Here is a 17,068-nt window from a genome sequence, read left to right as displayed (position 1 = left end):
GGCGTCATGTTTCCTCACCATGTTTGTGCATTTAGAAACAAATGAAACTAGTTGTGACAACACAATTTGTTTTGTAGCTGAATGTGTTATCAGACTGAAGATATGATGAAAAATGTTCCTTCTTCAGCCTTGTAGCGTAAGAAAAAACAAAAACGACAATACTCTAAAGATATGTTTGTGTGGAGCGGACTTTATCAACCCACAGCACTTTGTTCCACAACATTTTGGGCTTATCCGGGTAGTACATGCTGAAGACATTATCTTTTGTGATTAGGCCACATGTCATCCTTCCTCTAACATTAACAGAATGACATTAACACCATCTCTTTATCTTACATTTATTATTAGACGCAGGCAGCATGGAGTCTTTTCATAGCTTTCTCAGGCTTTGTGCGACTCAGTTTGGTGACGTCAAAACACCCAGCAAAGCAAATAAATGGTGATTTTTATGTAATTTCTGCCACTAGGGGCCTCTTGGTCAAAACAAGGGTTTTACAAGTAAAAATGACTCATCTGTCTGTCTGCTTGTGTTACAATATGATTTCAACACCTGTCAAACTCCTGCACCAAACAAACCCAGGAACCAGTCAGGTAGGTTGAAACCTGCAAAGGAAACAAAGAGGGAGGCAGAGTTAGAGAGCAGTAGCCTGAAGATGTGTCCCGGTCCAGCAGACTCGTCTTATTGAACTTTTGGCTTATTATGGTGACAGTCAATCGCAGCCTTTCAGAGACCAGAACTAACAGTGCATTCGGGCGGTGGAAATCTAGTGTATCTCTAAAAACTTGCCCATACAGGACCATCAAATTGTGTCACATAATGACAGAAAGTGTCACTGGGCCTACCAGGCTTGTTGACGACTCTGAGGTTAACCTCTCCATTAATGCCATGCACGTCTGGGGGGTTGAGCACCCTGCAGCTGTAGTTACCATTAAAGGCCGGGGACACCCGCAGCAAGGTGATGGAGGCGTCTTTTTTCTCAAGATCCCCTGACCACACCACATGTTCTCTAAAGTGCTCTTCAGAGGGCAGAAACGGCTTCCCACTGTAGTAGAATATCTGAAAAATACACTGTACATATTTAAAGCCACTATCCAGGGCTGAATAAATAACATAGAAACACAATAAGAAAGAAAAAGTCCGGTGCCACACATACCGCCACCTCATGTCCTGGATGAGGGGGTTTGAAGTACCAGGCCACTGAGGCGGACTGCAGTGACACAGGAGCACTGGAATTGAAGATGCACTTCAGCTTCACATCTGTCCCGTTGACTGCTTCCACCTCACTCGCAGTGTAAATGTTCATTCCACTGACTTGTTGAACCCCTGGAGAAACAAAAGCATGCAGGCTTATACACACAGACCTGCAGCGGCAAACACAAATTAACCAATATTTCAGATTTTTAGTTTGCCAGTTTTATCCTTCAGCTTTGGAACAAATCACAAGTCCCACATTTCTTGTGTTCCTTGTCTGTAGCTAAAAATTGAGAGTTTAACAGCTCCTTGTGCGTAATGGTCTCTAGTTGGACAGTTTTGCAATTTTACCTTCACATGAATCTAAATCAGTGTACGTTTGAGAATAATGCAACAAACTCTGGTTAATGATTGTATGTGTGCTTGGACACGGAGGGACAACTGGACACTGGTCAGCCTTTTTTATTTGCTCACCCATGAAATTCTGCATTTGAGGCTCAAACCGGTCCGTTACTGTTTGGCACAGTTAGACAGTTTGACATTTCTTGTGGAGACGGGAGAACAATGAGGTATTTTCCACACGCTCAATTGTACAAGTAGGCACACAAAGTGAAATGGTTTGTTATGGTCTCAAGAAGATTGTGCAAAATTAAGTAATTTAAAGGGGGAAAGGAGCAAATGTAACAGTGCAAATAAATAACAATGACAATAATGGTACAAATAAAAAATAAAATGACACTACTTCTGTTGTAAACAAAGCTATTTTCATGTAAGTTTTCAAAAGACTGTAAACTTTTTTTAAACTCACATTAAACTCACATGCATCTTGCTGTCATGCAGTGTTGCCGTTTGCATTATTGAAGACTGAGGTTGTTCAAACTCACCTGGCACCGAGGTTCCCCCGAGGAGAACAAATAGCAGAACCATCTGACACATGATATTAAACATGCTGCCTAAAAATCACTTAATTGGAAATTAGTTAATTTGAAGATTCCTGACAGCTCCTCACCAGAAACCCTGAGAAATGAATATTGATGGTGGAAATATTGTATGTTTTGCAGTTCCTGGTGGGCGGAGCTACATTAGACATTAAACTTTTTAACCTGTTATTATACGGTACATTCAGGGCCTGTCTACACATGAGCTGTGGGAAAACTGCCGGGACGGTTTAGTTATCGTCTCATCAAGGAAATGCCCGGATTAACAAATGTCTGACGCACTTGCATGGCTCAAATAATAGTCAGTTAATGCAAGAGTTGTCTGTTTTTCAATTGCACAACAACAGCAGATATTACAACATTAAGGCACTGTACACACATGTCAACAAGGGCCAACTTCAATCAGGAGAAACAGAGGCAATTCAACTACAGCCGAAGAAAGATAGATATAATATAAAATTCTTACATATGAGAATTCAAACGGAAAGATTTTAATGGTCTAGATGAAGAGTGATCTCCAATTTGAAAGAGATTGCTGCTTAAAACACAAACTTCTGAGACACAACACACATCAGCTCTAGAGGCAGGTTATGGATGAATTATGAAGATTTTCAGAGCTTCTTGTTCCAGGCTCCGTCTCAGTACTGTGCATGCTATAAACCATAAACCTGTCAGTGATGTTAATGCATTATAAAAACGATTTAGAGGCACTGTTAAATTGAGCCCATAGGACTATTTAGATATGCATAACAAAGGAAACTCTGAAGAAGAGAGAAGAAGAAGCAGATAAAACTTCTCGGGCGTAAAAAACAAAACCCAATTAAAAATGAGGCTATTAAACAAGTGTCATTGTAAGTTTATTCCACTTCATGTATCATTAAAAGAAGGCTGCCTGCAGCACACAAGCTGTTACCAGTCACAAAAGCGTTACATAAATGGGAAAACAATCGAAATTGACAGCATTAATAACTTACGGTGGTTGAGTAATTACATTAAAAAAATATTAAGTAAATGTGAGCAGAAAATTCTCATGAAACTCCCTTTGCTTTATTTTCAAGCATGCACTGATTATTCCCTACAAAGTAGATAATAAGAAGATGCTGCTTCTGCTGTTTCCCACAGCACTGGAAGGGAACATTTGATCTAACGTGACCATGATGCATTGCGATCAGCTGACACAGCGGGCTCGGATCAGAGATGACTGTGGCTGTGTCGAGATTGGTCACGAGTGGAAGCGAGAGATCTTTTTACAGTATGTGGTCCAACAAAGATGTCGGCAGTGCTTTAGCTACGTTTTCTGCGCTTAAAGATAGTCTCCCAGCTCAGAGGCATTTTTCTTCATACTGGTATCTGACACGACTGAATATATTTTACATATATATTTACTGAAAATAATTTGTTGTTTAACACAGTTTAATGTATTTGTTTTTAAACGCATTTCCGAACCAACCCATAATTCATTGCGAGGCCGATTGAAAAGGGCGTTTAATGCCCTGCGATTAGCCTTTCAGGAAAGAGCACCTATAATCTGTGTGCCGGACTCAAACAACATCAATAAAAAACAGAAGGTAACATTAGCACTGTTTCGGTTTATGGTAACGTGACAATGGTTCGCTAGGGTTAGCTATTGTTGTGATGTGTTGCCTAACAGGGTATGTTCAGGGTAAAATTCCCCAAATATGTAGCTCGCTGCAGGCCTTCCGCCGGTGTTGCGCCTGATGGCAGCAGCTCGGCGCTCTCCTCGGAACAGACTCTCTGCAGTTTGCCTTCTTGACACACCTTTTGTTGTCTCGTCTAGCTAGAGTCAGCTAACGGCTGCTAGCGAGCATCACCCGCCTCGTTTACCCGACAGCGGCGAAGCGAAGTTGGGTCAAAATAGTTATTCTGAAGCCGAGGGAGCCGACGAGAAGTGACGGCCAGGTAGTTTGTCTTTTAACTTGACGAGCGAAGTAATTTCCAGAAATTTCCATATGAACGACGGGCGTGTCAAACGTTAAGTGTCAGAGATGCAGCCATAACAGTCCCTAGTCATTAGCCGGCTAGCTAGCTAGCCAACAAGCTAACGACAGATAAACAGTAACCAAGCGGATTTAATGCGATCTGCTCTGTGATCCATAAGCACCAGATTTGAAAGCGAAAGTAGCCCACATCCGTATTAGGCCAGTCTGTCTGCTCCTGAAACGCTAATCTGCTGCAGCACAGCGATTGTTTCTGCTAGCTGGTGCTGATGCTCTCCTCCTTATACTATAACACGAGCCCTTCATCTTTACATAAGCGTGTCTCTGGTGGGCTATGCATTGTTTTAATAGTGTGTGATAAGCGGTGTTGGCTCTTGCAGGATGAGTGGTGATGAACTGAACCCAGCTGCAGTGCCTCAGCCGGTGGAGGATGTGCAAGGAGATGGACGGTGGATGTCACAGGTTGGTGGCATTTATTATTACTGTGCTAGATATTCATGTTTCATTTAAAAATACCACATTTCCTCCTTACGTATGCACAAGCAGGCTGAATGCATTTTACCAGCTGGAAAATTGACATTATTTGTCAGAGTTTGTGTCATTCTTGGCCTCGCTCATGCTTTTACATGACATCAATAACACATCAGTTGAAAAGAGATGTAAACAAAACTCCACAGCCGGCTTGTAAGAATGTATGACTTTATGCTTAGATGCTTTATTTATTAATCTCTATTTACTTTACATTTATAAGACAACAATTACGCATTAGATATTGCATTTAATTTGTACTCATTGATGTTCTTGATTGAGCTGTGATCGTGAGAATGATTTCAAATGAAGGGACGCAAGCTAGATCTGCCCAATATTGTGATATTCTCAATAATGTTAGTGTTTGTTATATTAGCAGAACATCAGGCTACACAACAAGGTTAAAACAATGATATTGTGAGTATTTTGACAGATTGCGTTTGTAGTGTGATGTGGGAAAGATATTTTTTGCATCACAAAGTTAATTGTCATTGAAAACACAATTTAAAAAAAAATTAAAATCATTAAGAAGTGACATTTGCTGCAGTCTGTAACAAACAATGTTTTCTCACAACCGGAGAACAGCATTTGTAGGTCAGGACATCCCTGCAGTACTACAGTACAATGCTCTTTTGTCACACATTTTACTTTTATCAGAGTATTAAAGCTTCTTGTGGTTTGAATATTGCACTTGGCCAATTTGCTACATCGATTGTATTCTGATTAGTTGTGCAGCCAGACTTTTCTTCCTTTTAAGAGCAGCTTGCTAGCTTGCTTAGCTCAACACCTTCTGATAGGTCTGTGCAAGGTTAATCCTCCAGAGCTAATAGGGCTGAAACAGTCTGCAGACACGTCCTTCGTGTGATGAACTGGAATTGACACGGAAGGCTGGAAAGTACCACAGCGCAGCTAAAATCGGCAACACAAAGGTGTTAACTCAGACTGAAATGCAGAATTAAGAACAGATTAAGTTGTATTGTTCTCTGTGAATGAATGTTATGTCTTTGTGTTTTTGTTTTTTTTACAGCACATAAGATTTGTGCTGGAGTGTAAGGATGCTGAACCAGATGTGCTTTTTGTGGGGGATTCTATGGTACAACTAATGCAGCAGTTTGAGGTGAAGTCCTACACCTGGTCATGTAACTGTTCACATGGCAGGAGCATCTTCATTTAATATTTTTCTCAATCTAAATATTTTTGCACAATACGCTAGATGCAACTTACTGATTAGCATGCTTTTCTGTCAGCATTAGTGTGTAATTTGATATTAGTCGCACAAGTATGAAATTCTCGTCTAAAATGCAGGTCTCTGATCTCCTGTCTGCAGGTCTGGAGGGAGTTATTCTCTCCTCTTCACGCGCTCAACTTTGGGCTCGCAGGGGACACCACCTGTAACGTGCTGTGGAGGCTGCAGAACGGAGAGCTGGAGAACATCCGTCCCAAGGTGAGACGAGCCTGCAAAGAGGCAACAGTCTGTGGCAAAATAGTCTTATTCACCTCTCACACACATCATTTTACATCTCAGGTGCAGAACAAACTCGCGCATACACAATTCACTTCTGTTTTCTTGAAAACACCATGTGCTCACAAGTTGTATCTCAAGGTAGAACAATGTGTGCAATGTTTATGTGTGTAGCTGCCCCTGACCTCCTCTTACAGAGAAAGACATTTGGAAAATAGCATAGTTACAACGTGTTGTATTCCCCTAACTGTGCTCATTGGCTGTGCTACTGATACAGACATGAGGGACAGCTCACATTGCTGACCCATTATCTGAAATGTGAGAACTTATTCTTTAAAAAAAAACAACTAACGGGATGTTGCTTAGTATCTTCTGTATGTCATGCTTTGATCAAATTTCAGGAGATTAAAGCGTGCTCAGTGAAAATGAAAGTGTCTGTCTGTGATTGTGTCCAGGTGGTGGTGTTGTGGGTAGGAACCAACAATCACGAGCACACAGCAGAGCAGGTCGCTGGAGGAATTCTTGCGATTGCACAGCTGCTCACCTCCCGCCTCCCCAAAGCAAAGATAGTTGTACTGGTGAGTAGTTCTCTGTACGTCTTGTCTTTTCCTGCACCGGGTGTGATGACATTTGACAATTTAGTTTTGTGTGTGGACTTGGTCATTTTTCATTTTGGTTCTTGGTTCAGAATTGGATCAATATTTAGCGTTGTTATTTTACATTCATTTAGTGAAACACTGACATGAAAGGTTGAAGTACAAAACTGTTAATGTGATGAACATCGCAGGATGTAGGGTATAACAGACTGTCCATGCCCCGAGGGTTCAACTATCAAGGTTAGCTTTCAACACATTGACCTTTTATATATGACTGAAAAATATTTTTGCATTTCTCAGAGTTTGCTACCTCGAGGCGAGCGTCCAAACCCACTGAGGGAGAAGAACGCGACTGTTAACGGGTTCCTGCGCCAGTGGCTGCCGCGCTTGGGCCAGGCTCAGTACCTAGACGTGACCGGGGATTTTGTCCACTCTGATGGAACCATCATCCCACAGGACATGTTTGACTTCCTCCACCTGACGTCGACGGGCTACCGCAGTGTGGCGAAGCCCCTGAGCGACCTGCTGCTTCAGATACTGGAAGAGACGCCGGAGGAGAGACGGGCGTCGCTGGTTTGAGGGCCGCGGCCCAGCAGCACATTTTTCCAGAGGCATGTCTCACCCGCTGCTGCTGCGGGGAGACGGGGGAGACATGTCCCTGGTATCTGCAGGAGGAAGGGCTCACTCATTGGGGGGGAGAGGCACCCCGATGTGAGTGGGCCCACGAGGGGTGTGGGATCACATTTATGAGCGGAGGGTTGGGTGTGGAGGGGTGCTGAAGAGGGAGAGAGACCTCACTACAGATGTAGACACTTTGATTGCAGGAAAGGATTCGCCAAACTACTCTGAGTGATAAACTGAGATCATGTGGGACTGCAGTGGCACACAAACACACACACACACATCAGTCTTGGCCTATACAAATTGTGTTTCCCTTTGTCACCTATACCACATAGATATGACGCAAAACAAAAACACAATCAGTTTCGTTCAATGTCTGTCCAGTGCACTAACTTTATCCAACATTGTACAATGTTATGAGTCTGACCAGTGTGTTACAGAGCTGTGGTTTCCAGGCTCGGGGTCAGTGCCCCCCAAAACCTGTCGCACACAATTCTGCTTATTTAGCCTGACAAATGAAATCTGAGACGTAAAAATCACTCTCAGCTCTTGCTTACTTTTAAGGGTCCCACGAGTCAAAAAGGTTGGGAACCACCGCCACACAGGTGCTGCTGCAGAGATGTACTCGATGTTATGCAGTGAGCAACATTTAAAATTACTCTCACTATTAGACACTTCTGCTTAAAGCATAGCCATGTCAAGCAACTGGCATATAAAATCATTTACGTAAATCCAGTTCTTCATATGTACTATTTCATATACTCAGCTAGACAAGGAGCACTTAGCCTGCTAAATGTTCACCTTTGAACTCAGTGTGTGACTATTTAGATGTCTTTTGAAACTACATCGATATAAAAAAAATAGATCCATGTCTGTGTGAAGAGTTAACTAGACCACACATACTGCAGATCGCTACTTCATTCCTGTTTGACTGCATGCATGTCTTAGGACAACCTTTGGTGTAGCTCTTCGGCCAACGCTTGTGTATTAAATTAGTGAATATCAGTTAAAATCACGCATTCATTCGTATTAATTAGCGATGCTAGGCTGTTGTCGATAATCTGCACTGGTCTTCCACAAACTTCCAGCTCTGATGCTTTTGTGCACATCACATCCAGCAGAATTACATTTCACCATTTCCAGATAAATCTACTGTGAAATTTAATTTAAATGTCTAAAAAAACAAGTAGATGACACACTTAAAATGTTTTGTATTGTCGAATGAAGTCCTGCCAACGTTTTAAAATTGTGCTGCTAACGACTTCTTGACTGTGTCCTCGGTATCTGTTGAAGGATATTTAAAAAAATAAAAAATATTCAACACATCCAGTCCTCCTGCCTTCACCTCACGTTGCTAATCGTAAGACGAGTTATTCCTTATTAAAAAATACAGATGAGTCTTATTCTACGTCTGTATTTCACACTAATATATCCAAATATCCACAGTCAGACTTTGACTAGCACAGGCTCTCTCTCCCTCTCCTTCCTGAATCCATGGATATACAGTATTTCCTCTTAGAAGCACCTCTTTATTCTGTTTCTCACCTCCTCTTTTTTTCTGTCCCTGTTGTATTTGTAGTCGACTCTCGCCCAGCCCTGCCGCCCCCCGGGACCTGACATCTCCACATGGTATAGTTAACTGAATATTTTTAGGAATTAAAAGTAGCCACGTGGTGAAGCTACTGAACACAGCTATACTGAATATTGTCACGCTAAATGCTAAAAAGCAATCGCAGGTCATGTAAAGGAAAACCATTCGTCTGTGAGCTTATACTGAGAGTCTTTTGTCAAGCATCGAATTACTGCTGTCTTAAGCTCTGCACGTTTGCGTGCCGTGTTAAATATAAATAGTGTATGTGTGTGTGCCTTAAGTGTTCATGGGGACGGCTGTGTACAGTATGTCTGGTAAGTTGGAGGTATGAGTGTCTAGAAGAGACCCCAGTTGTATATAAGACGTGGAGCTTGAGAAAGTGATGTTTGAGGGGGTTCAGATTGTGTCTGGTGCGATACGGCATTTGCACTGTTTTGGCTCATTGTCACGTTATTAAAAGCATTCCAATAAAATAAAAAGGAAAAAAAAAACGAAAAAGAAACAAAGATCCAATCATGTGTCCGAGTTTCCATTTGTTTTGTGCAGCCCTGTGTGTTTTATATACTCGCCAGCAGAGGGAAGCATTTTATCAGAGAGCTAAATTGAGTCAGACACTAACAAGGCTCACTGCTTGTTCCACGCCTCCTCTCTTTCAGCCAGAGAGATCCTCATTGCCTAATTAATCTGCTCTCACCAAATTAAAATCTCTAATGTTGTAATAATTCACCAACAGCACTCGGAGGCAGTGTAGACTCATGTTGGGACGTCCTCATTAAACATTTAGTAAGCCGTGCTGGATTGTATGTGATTGGTGGCCACTTGTAAAATACTTGGTTAATAAACCATTCGCTCACTTTTGATGTCGCTCTCATTAATTTCTATCTGTGACCCAAAACTGCCCCAGCGTAGCTAAAATAGTTGGTCCATCTGGAGGCCCGGACTGTAGACTGTCGACTGAGTGTGAAGTCTGAAGCACGGTTAACACACTGAGCTCAAAACAAAACGTAAACTCATTTACTGAGGGCTGGCTTGCTGGATTCAACCTGTGACAGGGTTCATACAAAGTCTTCAAAGTTCAGAAAATGCTTAATTTTAAATGTTATGTTTTCAAAATATGAATATAATCCTTGAAAAGCTCCTGGTGTCTCATCAGCACAATCGCTCTGTTCAACAAAAAGGGGCACAATGTAGCTCTGAAGAAGAAATTCAAACTCAGATTTGTAATATTTACAGTATTAATGAGGTAATAATACAAACTCATAAATATACATTTTTTCCCTAACTGAACAAACAAGCTGTTCTCAGAGAAAAAATAAGGTCCCCTGAACACTGGTTGAAGCTAGAAAGTGGCAGGGTCCGCCAAATATAAACAAAGTAAAACTATGAAATTGTATTGTCCTTTAAGGTCAGTTTGTTTATTCAGTCACAAAAACAGAGAGAGTTTGTTTATTTAATTCGTTTCGGCATAAAAAAAACAGTCCTATGATTAAAATTTCTTCTCCAAAAACTACAGTCATCTACACATCATCATATTTGTTGCTGCCTGCAAGAATTACATAATGTTATAATAACAATTTAGATGCAATGATAAAGGTTTCTAGAGTCTGAAATCTTTTGGTTTATGTACCTTGAGAGAGTTTGAAAAGTGCTTGAATTTTCCTTATAAAAAGCTGTAGGAACCCTATTGAGTTCATGTGTCTGACACCTGAATGATTGAGGAATTTAAGCTGTTATTTTTACTAGTTTTTCCATCTTAAGAGTCATGATGCAGTAAAAAAAAAAAAAAAAAGAATTAAGAAAAACAATCACTGACATAAATCTGCATTCTTATGACCTGAAATCGTAAAAGGAAATTTATGAAGGGCACTTTCCTGCGTCTAAAGCACATATGTTTAGACTGCCAGTGATCTAAATCTAAACGTCCACTTCATGTTTGCAGGAGCCTTGAAAGTAGGCGTGCAGACTATGGATAAATATTTAACTCCTTCGTCTATCAGCGCACAGCTTGAAAATGGGAAATGATAACTTTCTAATACCAACAGGCACTAACAGAAGACAGCATGTTAGCTACAGTACACCCTGATAAAATTTAAATCTGGCCTTGTGTGTTGTTCCTGCTCCATTGACCTGTTTAAAATCTGGCCTCAGTTCAGTATTAACAAGCTGGGCAGTGTTGGGAGTCTGTACCACTTGGCATGTGAAGGGCCTGTATGAACGGAGCAGGCAAGAGAAAAACACTAAATCCTGATTAGATATACGCTGTCACCTATGACACGGTTACTTTATGTGTGAACCCGTGGGGTCAGGGTTTGTAATACACTGCCAAATGTGATGAATGGTGCAGTGGGACCTATATGTCATCTGCTGCAGACAGCAAAGGTTTTATAGTATATCTAATAACACAGCACAGGGACACTGAACGTTCACCAAAATGACAACTCATTTCATCAATGACATAACAATTAAAGAATAAGTTCGACCAAAGAGTTAAATATCACTCATCTATTCACTCCTACACAGATGGAAAGTCGGGTGAAGTTTTGTAGACTACAAAGCATTTTTGGAGCTTCACAGCAAAGCAGAGTTGCAGCATTCTCATTAAACAACTGAAGCTGCAAAACACCCCAAAAAACCCACAAATGGCTCCATCCAGCTCGTCCCACGTAATCCAAACCTTCCTGAAGGCCCAAGATCTGACATTAATTTGAGCAAACGTTGTTTACACCCTTGATATACGTGGTCGAGCTCATACACCCACTGTAGATGGGGCGTGCGCTACCTTAGCTTAGCATAACAGCTACAGTGAAGAATTTGGCTTTCAAAAGTGTGTAAATAACATCTTTCCAAAACAATTTTGGATCTCGGGGGGCTTTCCTAGACTTGGATTACGCTGCACAAGTTGTACGGAGCCATTTTATGTATTTTTTTCAGTTGATTTTTTAAAAACAAGTCCCCATCTACTTCAGTTGTTCAGTTGAATGCTGCAAAGCTGTTTTGCTGTGAAGCTCCAGAAATGTTTTGTGGATTACGAAACATGCGACTCCCCATCGGCATGTGGGAAAGTAGATAATGACATAACTTTAATTTTTGGGTGAACTTTTCCTTTAAGCATTTAGTCCAGAGTGGAAAACGACCGTCTGCATACTCGGAATAGCATCGCTGTACACGATGTTCGTCCGCTGTCGATACAGTTGTTTGACTTGACATCCAGAAAATCTAGTTTGCCCTATCGTAAAACAAGAGGCTGTCCACTCTGCATTAGTCAGATTTCACTCACGGGGCTCCGTTTCTTTGATCACCATGTAATGTGACTTGACATTCAGTGTGATGACTCTCAGATGTCTGTTTTTCTTAAATGTTCAGCCGTGTAAGTGCTTATTTGTGGCTGTGACGTGTGCTGCGACCCTTGTGATGTGGTGCGTCCTGGTCAAACGTTTCATCCATCACATGTTTTAACTTCACAATCTGATTATGTGATTTCAGAGGAAATGAAATACAGAAGTCACGATAAAAGAGGAAGATAAAGGAATAAATGAAAGTTTGCCACTTTTGTTTTTTATGCTGTTTTGATGCTCAACATCAAAATCTTGTGTTTGCTGTCACCAACAGACTGGGATGTCTTTTAAAGGGCTAACTCCACCAGTTTTACACATTAAAGTGTGTTCAAAGGTCTTGGGTAGTACTACTGCATATGTGGGGGAGAAAAAGTAGTTTAAAGCATTTCTGTGGCTCTAGAGGAAGCAGCATGTTATCTGATCAATTTCCCCCAGTGATTTCACTCTTAGTTGCAGTTTGGGTAACGTAGGCACCGTGTTTTGAAAAGGAAGTAGAATGCGAGAATGTAAAAGGTGATCGTTGCTTCTGCTGTATCGACTTTGACCAGTTGTTTTCAAACTGTCTATAATGAGTCAAACAGAAGTGCAAAGCTAGACCAGTGAACTGCTTTTAACAAACCAGTGCCTACATTACCCACAATGCAACTTAGCCACTGACTGACATCACCAGAGGCAATTCATCAGATTAAATGCAGCTTCCTCTGGAGCCACAAAAAGCTTCATACTACTTTTTTCACATATGCAGTAGCTCTCCGCAAGACCTGTAACCACACTTTAATGTGTAAAACTGGTGGAGTTGCCTCTTAAGTGCTTGAAATGTGCTTCTGTTTGGGGTAATAACCAGCATGCTCCAGTTGAGGGCCCTCCTAAGTGGAGTCTAATGACATTTGTTGTCTTGTGTTTTTACTTATTTGATTATAGTTTTTACGATTATTAGAATTTCATAAAAAGGACTATCGCAATAAAATGAAATGAGAGGCACACTCCCACTCGCAGTAACATATTGAAACGAGATCCAAGAGTTTTGTGAATCATTGCGCCCTTATATTCATAAATCGTTAAGTCGTTCATTTACTTGTTTCTGAGGGAGGCGTTTTTATACCTCAACAGCAAGTATGTCATCTGACATGATTTTACACGACTGACTCCAGGATTCGTATACAGATAAAAGGCCACTTTCACTGAGGAATTCCTCCTCTTCCTCCTCCTCCTCCTCCTCCTCCTACTCCTCCTCCTTCTGCTCAAAGCACTTTACAGCTTCACTGCAGCAGCTATCGTCAGACAAAGGTGCAAGACTGTCATGACTGGTTGATTAGGTGATAAATTGCAGTGTTGAAGCAGAATCTGAAAAATGGTTTAAACCACGGCAGCGTTACCCTCAAGGTGAGCTTCGAAGACTGACGCGAATATTCAACCACACGTCACCCTCTTGAGGTTTCACCTTTCAGATCTCAATATCTGGCCTCAAACCAACAGATTCGAGAGAAAACGCCTGCTTCCTGACTCACATTACCCACCATTTACAACCGATACTCCTGTGGCCTACCTTCCTCATCCTCTCATCATTCAAGGCAGCCATGTATTTCATACACCACCTTCCTCTGTGGTTCCAGATCAACCATATTCATGCCAATGAGTCACACACACACATATTCAGACATTCATGTTAGCCTCAGCCTGGAGGCAACGTCATTATATCTGATGTGACATCCGTGCAGGCTCAAGACCTGCAGTCTTCAGCTGAGTCACTCTCTATTCTATAAGCACATAAACTCATGCATAGAGGATATCTCCTTTAAATTACACCTTGAAACAACCCTGAAATGGAGCTTACAGTGCAAAAATTACAACCAATCTGCTTCATGATTTGCTGCACAATAAGCTGTTTTACCTGCACCGCTTGTCTAACACCATCTCCGCCTCAGAATTCCAGAGGGTCCTTCTACTTCACGACCAGGTCATCAAAATTCATTTATACCCATTGATTTCTGCACTGCACCTCTCGATAATTGTCTCGGTCCTAAAGCTAATTCAGCAGGTCTCGGGTCGGGCTGTCCTATTCACTTCTCCAGCTTTTCACCCAGGGCGATAATTTCTTGACTGCAGTCTTTTGTGGCGTCACTTAATGACCTTGGACTGACATCACCCTGCCGCATACAAAACAAAGCAGCCTAAAACTGCTCTTGCTGTCAATTAATGCCTGAGTTATTGGCGTTTAAATGTAGTTCAGCGCAAGTACTCGGTAGGACAAGCTGCCCTTTGGCTTTTTCTAGGTCTACCACCAATCGCTGTGTCTTAACCAGGCTTATTTTCACTGCAAACCTCTTATCTGTTTTTCTCACATTCCACAACTCCTCTCACTTGTCCTCGCCTCTCATTTCAAGATTTATTTACAAGCATTGTGACTTTCGAAAAGGAGGGTGTCACTCATAGCCGCAGGCCTGGCATGTCTTTCTGACATTTCATTCAAACCATACACGCCTACAAAGCAAATTAAAATTGGTTTCCCTTCTCATCTGCTACTCTATTGTAAAACGAGATTAGTATTGTCAAAATGATACAGAGATTTACGTGAGCTGTGTGGCGTTCAAACCTGCAAACAATGTTCGTGATAGTGTAATTGATCTGCTCTGGGGAAAAGGTGTAAATCACTTTAAAGAACATGGTGGTAACCTTTATTCAAATTGATTTGGTGCTTGTATCATGTGTACTGCAAGGAACCAAGATAAATCCATTATAAGCTGTTTTGAAGCCTTCAATCAGTCTCACATAATCCTCATCAACTGATAACTGAGTTATGTATGGATAGTTGTCATGAAGTTACACATCCAGCTTTCAGAGCGCTTTTCTTCCATGTTGGCTAAACAGATTGAATTGAAAGTATATTGTTGATCTCAGAGATGAAAAACAAAGCAAAGCATCTATGGTATGGTCCCTGACTGGCTTCCCACCAACTAACATTTACCACTTAAAATCCATTTACAACAAATTATAAAACTGTGTTTAAGGTCTGGTTAAGTTTAGGCACAAAAAGGACTTGGTTAGGTTTAAGGAAAGATTGTGATTTGGAATCAAGTTACTACTTTGGTACGGGGAGGGGAGTTTTCTCATCATGCTTACAGTAATAAAAACATGGTTAAAAAACCCCACAGTTGTTTGACTGTCAAAAACAGAAAACATACCCAATGTTCAAGTCTGACCTATCATTGCTACCAATCGCCAGAATAAATGTTTTACATTGTGGAAAAAATTGTCAGTTTTGTGGCGACAAAACTAGCTCCAAATATCCCCAGGTCTCCTGACTTCCTCCTTTGCTCCTGTCATAATTACTATGGACACTAGAGGGCTTTGCCCCTTGAATTTAAACGTGTCCTTTTGGGGCTGAACAGATTCTGATTCTGACATTTTTCTGAAGATCATATGATATTTTACGCATCCTCAAACGTACGAGGGTCCGTTCGGTTCTGCGCGACATTCATTTCGCCATCAGAGAGTGCGTGCCTAGTCACAGCAGTGTGCATGTCAGCTCCAGGCCTTCGGAGAACAGTCCCAGGTGTTGTATTTTAAGCCAGAAGCACTGCTGGCAGAGTTTGAAGCCAAGTCTCGGCAGTAGCTGGCGACAGCTTTTTCCACTATGTCACTCAGATGCCTTAATCGGTGTCCTACCTTACCGACTTTAACTAACTGTAGCATTAGTTCTTGTCTGATAATCAGACTAAAAAGTCCATTTTATTTACTCCAATCTTGAGGTCGGGACCAGTCTACTTAACTTCAGCCTGACTGGTTGAAATTTGGACCATAAACTACATAAAACTACTACTATGCGTCTGTTATGGTGAATACATCGGCACAAATTGTACTTCTCCTGAATCTGTCTTCAGTGTGCAAAATTGCATCCTTCCTCTTGAGACACAACTGAAAGCTAATTTTGAGAACTTACAGAGTCATATAGTTCCTTTTTCTTTGTTTTTAAATTACTTTTAAGAGTTCAGTTCGCTCTCTAGGAGCCATTGAACCCCCTGACCTTGCTCAACAGCACAGTGGTAGCTGGTGAAGAAGGATCAAGTGTTACATCAGCTTCCCTATTCACAGATACCAGTCTGAGGATTCAAACTGGTATCTCTCAAGTCAGAAGGCCACCTCTTTAACCTCGAGGCTAATCGTCGCCCCTGTTATGCCCCTGTATGGCAGCAATGTGCATTCCACTGCAGTGAGGCCAGTGGCGTGTTGGTGTTTCCACACTTTCTTTAAAACCCTGATGGAATGAGAAAAAAAAAAAAAATAGCTTGGCTGTCAAAAAGGTCGGGCGCCACTGCTCTGCTAAAAATTAGGTGTAGAAATGTTTAAAAGATTGAGACAGTGAGATAAGGATTTTAAAAAAAGGAGCACAGAGTGATGTGTTTGTTTTAGCTTGTTTGGTTTCAAATGTGACAAATGTGTTGTTCAGGCTCATTAATTTCAGCTGCCTGCCTGTACTGGCAGGTCAGAGGTGAGATATGAGCTATCAGTTGTACCTGAACACCAAACCTCAACCCTTACTTCATATTTACATAGTTACACACCCTCGTTCCTCAAAGTCGAAGAACACCTCCATAGTGCTCCACTGAGCAGCTCCACTGCAGTGCTTTATGGAGTAAATGCCTTGCTCATGTAAAAAGATGGGAATTGTAGTTTTCTTCTTATTCTTCTTAGTCGTCTTCTTCTTTCTTCTACAGTGGCCCAAAACGGAGAAACCCAATAGCTTTAGAGAGGTCTGTTAGCATTTTTACTCAGCCGGCTGCAATCTGCAACCTCACACCGACCGGTAGATGCCACTAAATCCTGCACACATGACCTTTAACTAATAA

At 41.5% G+C, this 17,068-nt stretch overlaps 2 protein-coding genes across 2 annotated transcripts; one reads left to right on the top strand and one right to left on the bottom strand.

The window, feature by feature from the left end:
* Positions 1–553: 553 nt before the first annotated feature.
* Positions 554–3,148, bottom strand: LOC311269063 (myelin protein zero-like protein 2; the record flags this gene model as incomplete). The annotated part of the gene is made up of 4 exons (XM_084373042.1): positions 3,105–3,148; positions 1,155–1,324; positions 844–1,057; positions 554–603 (listed from the first exon to the last, which is right to left on the bottom strand). The coding sequence occupies exons 2-4, from the start codon at positions 1,302–1,304 to the stop codon at positions 554–556; spliced, it is 414 nt and encodes a 137-aa protein (XP_084229168.1). The 5' UTR covers positions 1,305–1,324; positions 3,105–3,148.
* Positions 3,149–3,865: 717 nt separating this feature from the next.
* On the top strand, positions 3,866–9,399 carry pafah1b2 (platelet-activating factor acetylhydrolase 1b, catalytic subunit 2). Its single transcript, XM_084374558.1, has 6 exons — positions 3,866–4,050; positions 4,469–4,550; positions 5,644–5,733; positions 5,944–6,060; positions 6,534–6,656; positions 6,975–9,399. Exons 2-6 carry the CDS (start codon positions 4,470–4,472, stop codon positions 7,251–7,253), a joined length of 690 nt encoding a protein of 229 aa, XP_084230684.1. The 5' UTR covers positions 3,866–4,050; position 4,469; the 3' UTR covers positions 7,254–9,399.
* The last annotated feature ends 7,669 nt before the right edge of the window (positions 9,400–17,068 follow it).

This window comes from Pagrus pagrus (assembly GCF_965226575.1).
Source record: "Pagrus pagrus genome assembly, chromosome: 14".
Classification (NCBI taxonomy): domain Eukaryota; kingdom Metazoa; phylum Chordata; class Actinopteri; order Spariformes; family Sparidae; genus Pagrus; species Pagrus pagrus.
The sequence above is the reverse complement of the archived record's forward strand: the minus strand, read 5'-3'. Positions and strand labels throughout refer to the sequence as shown.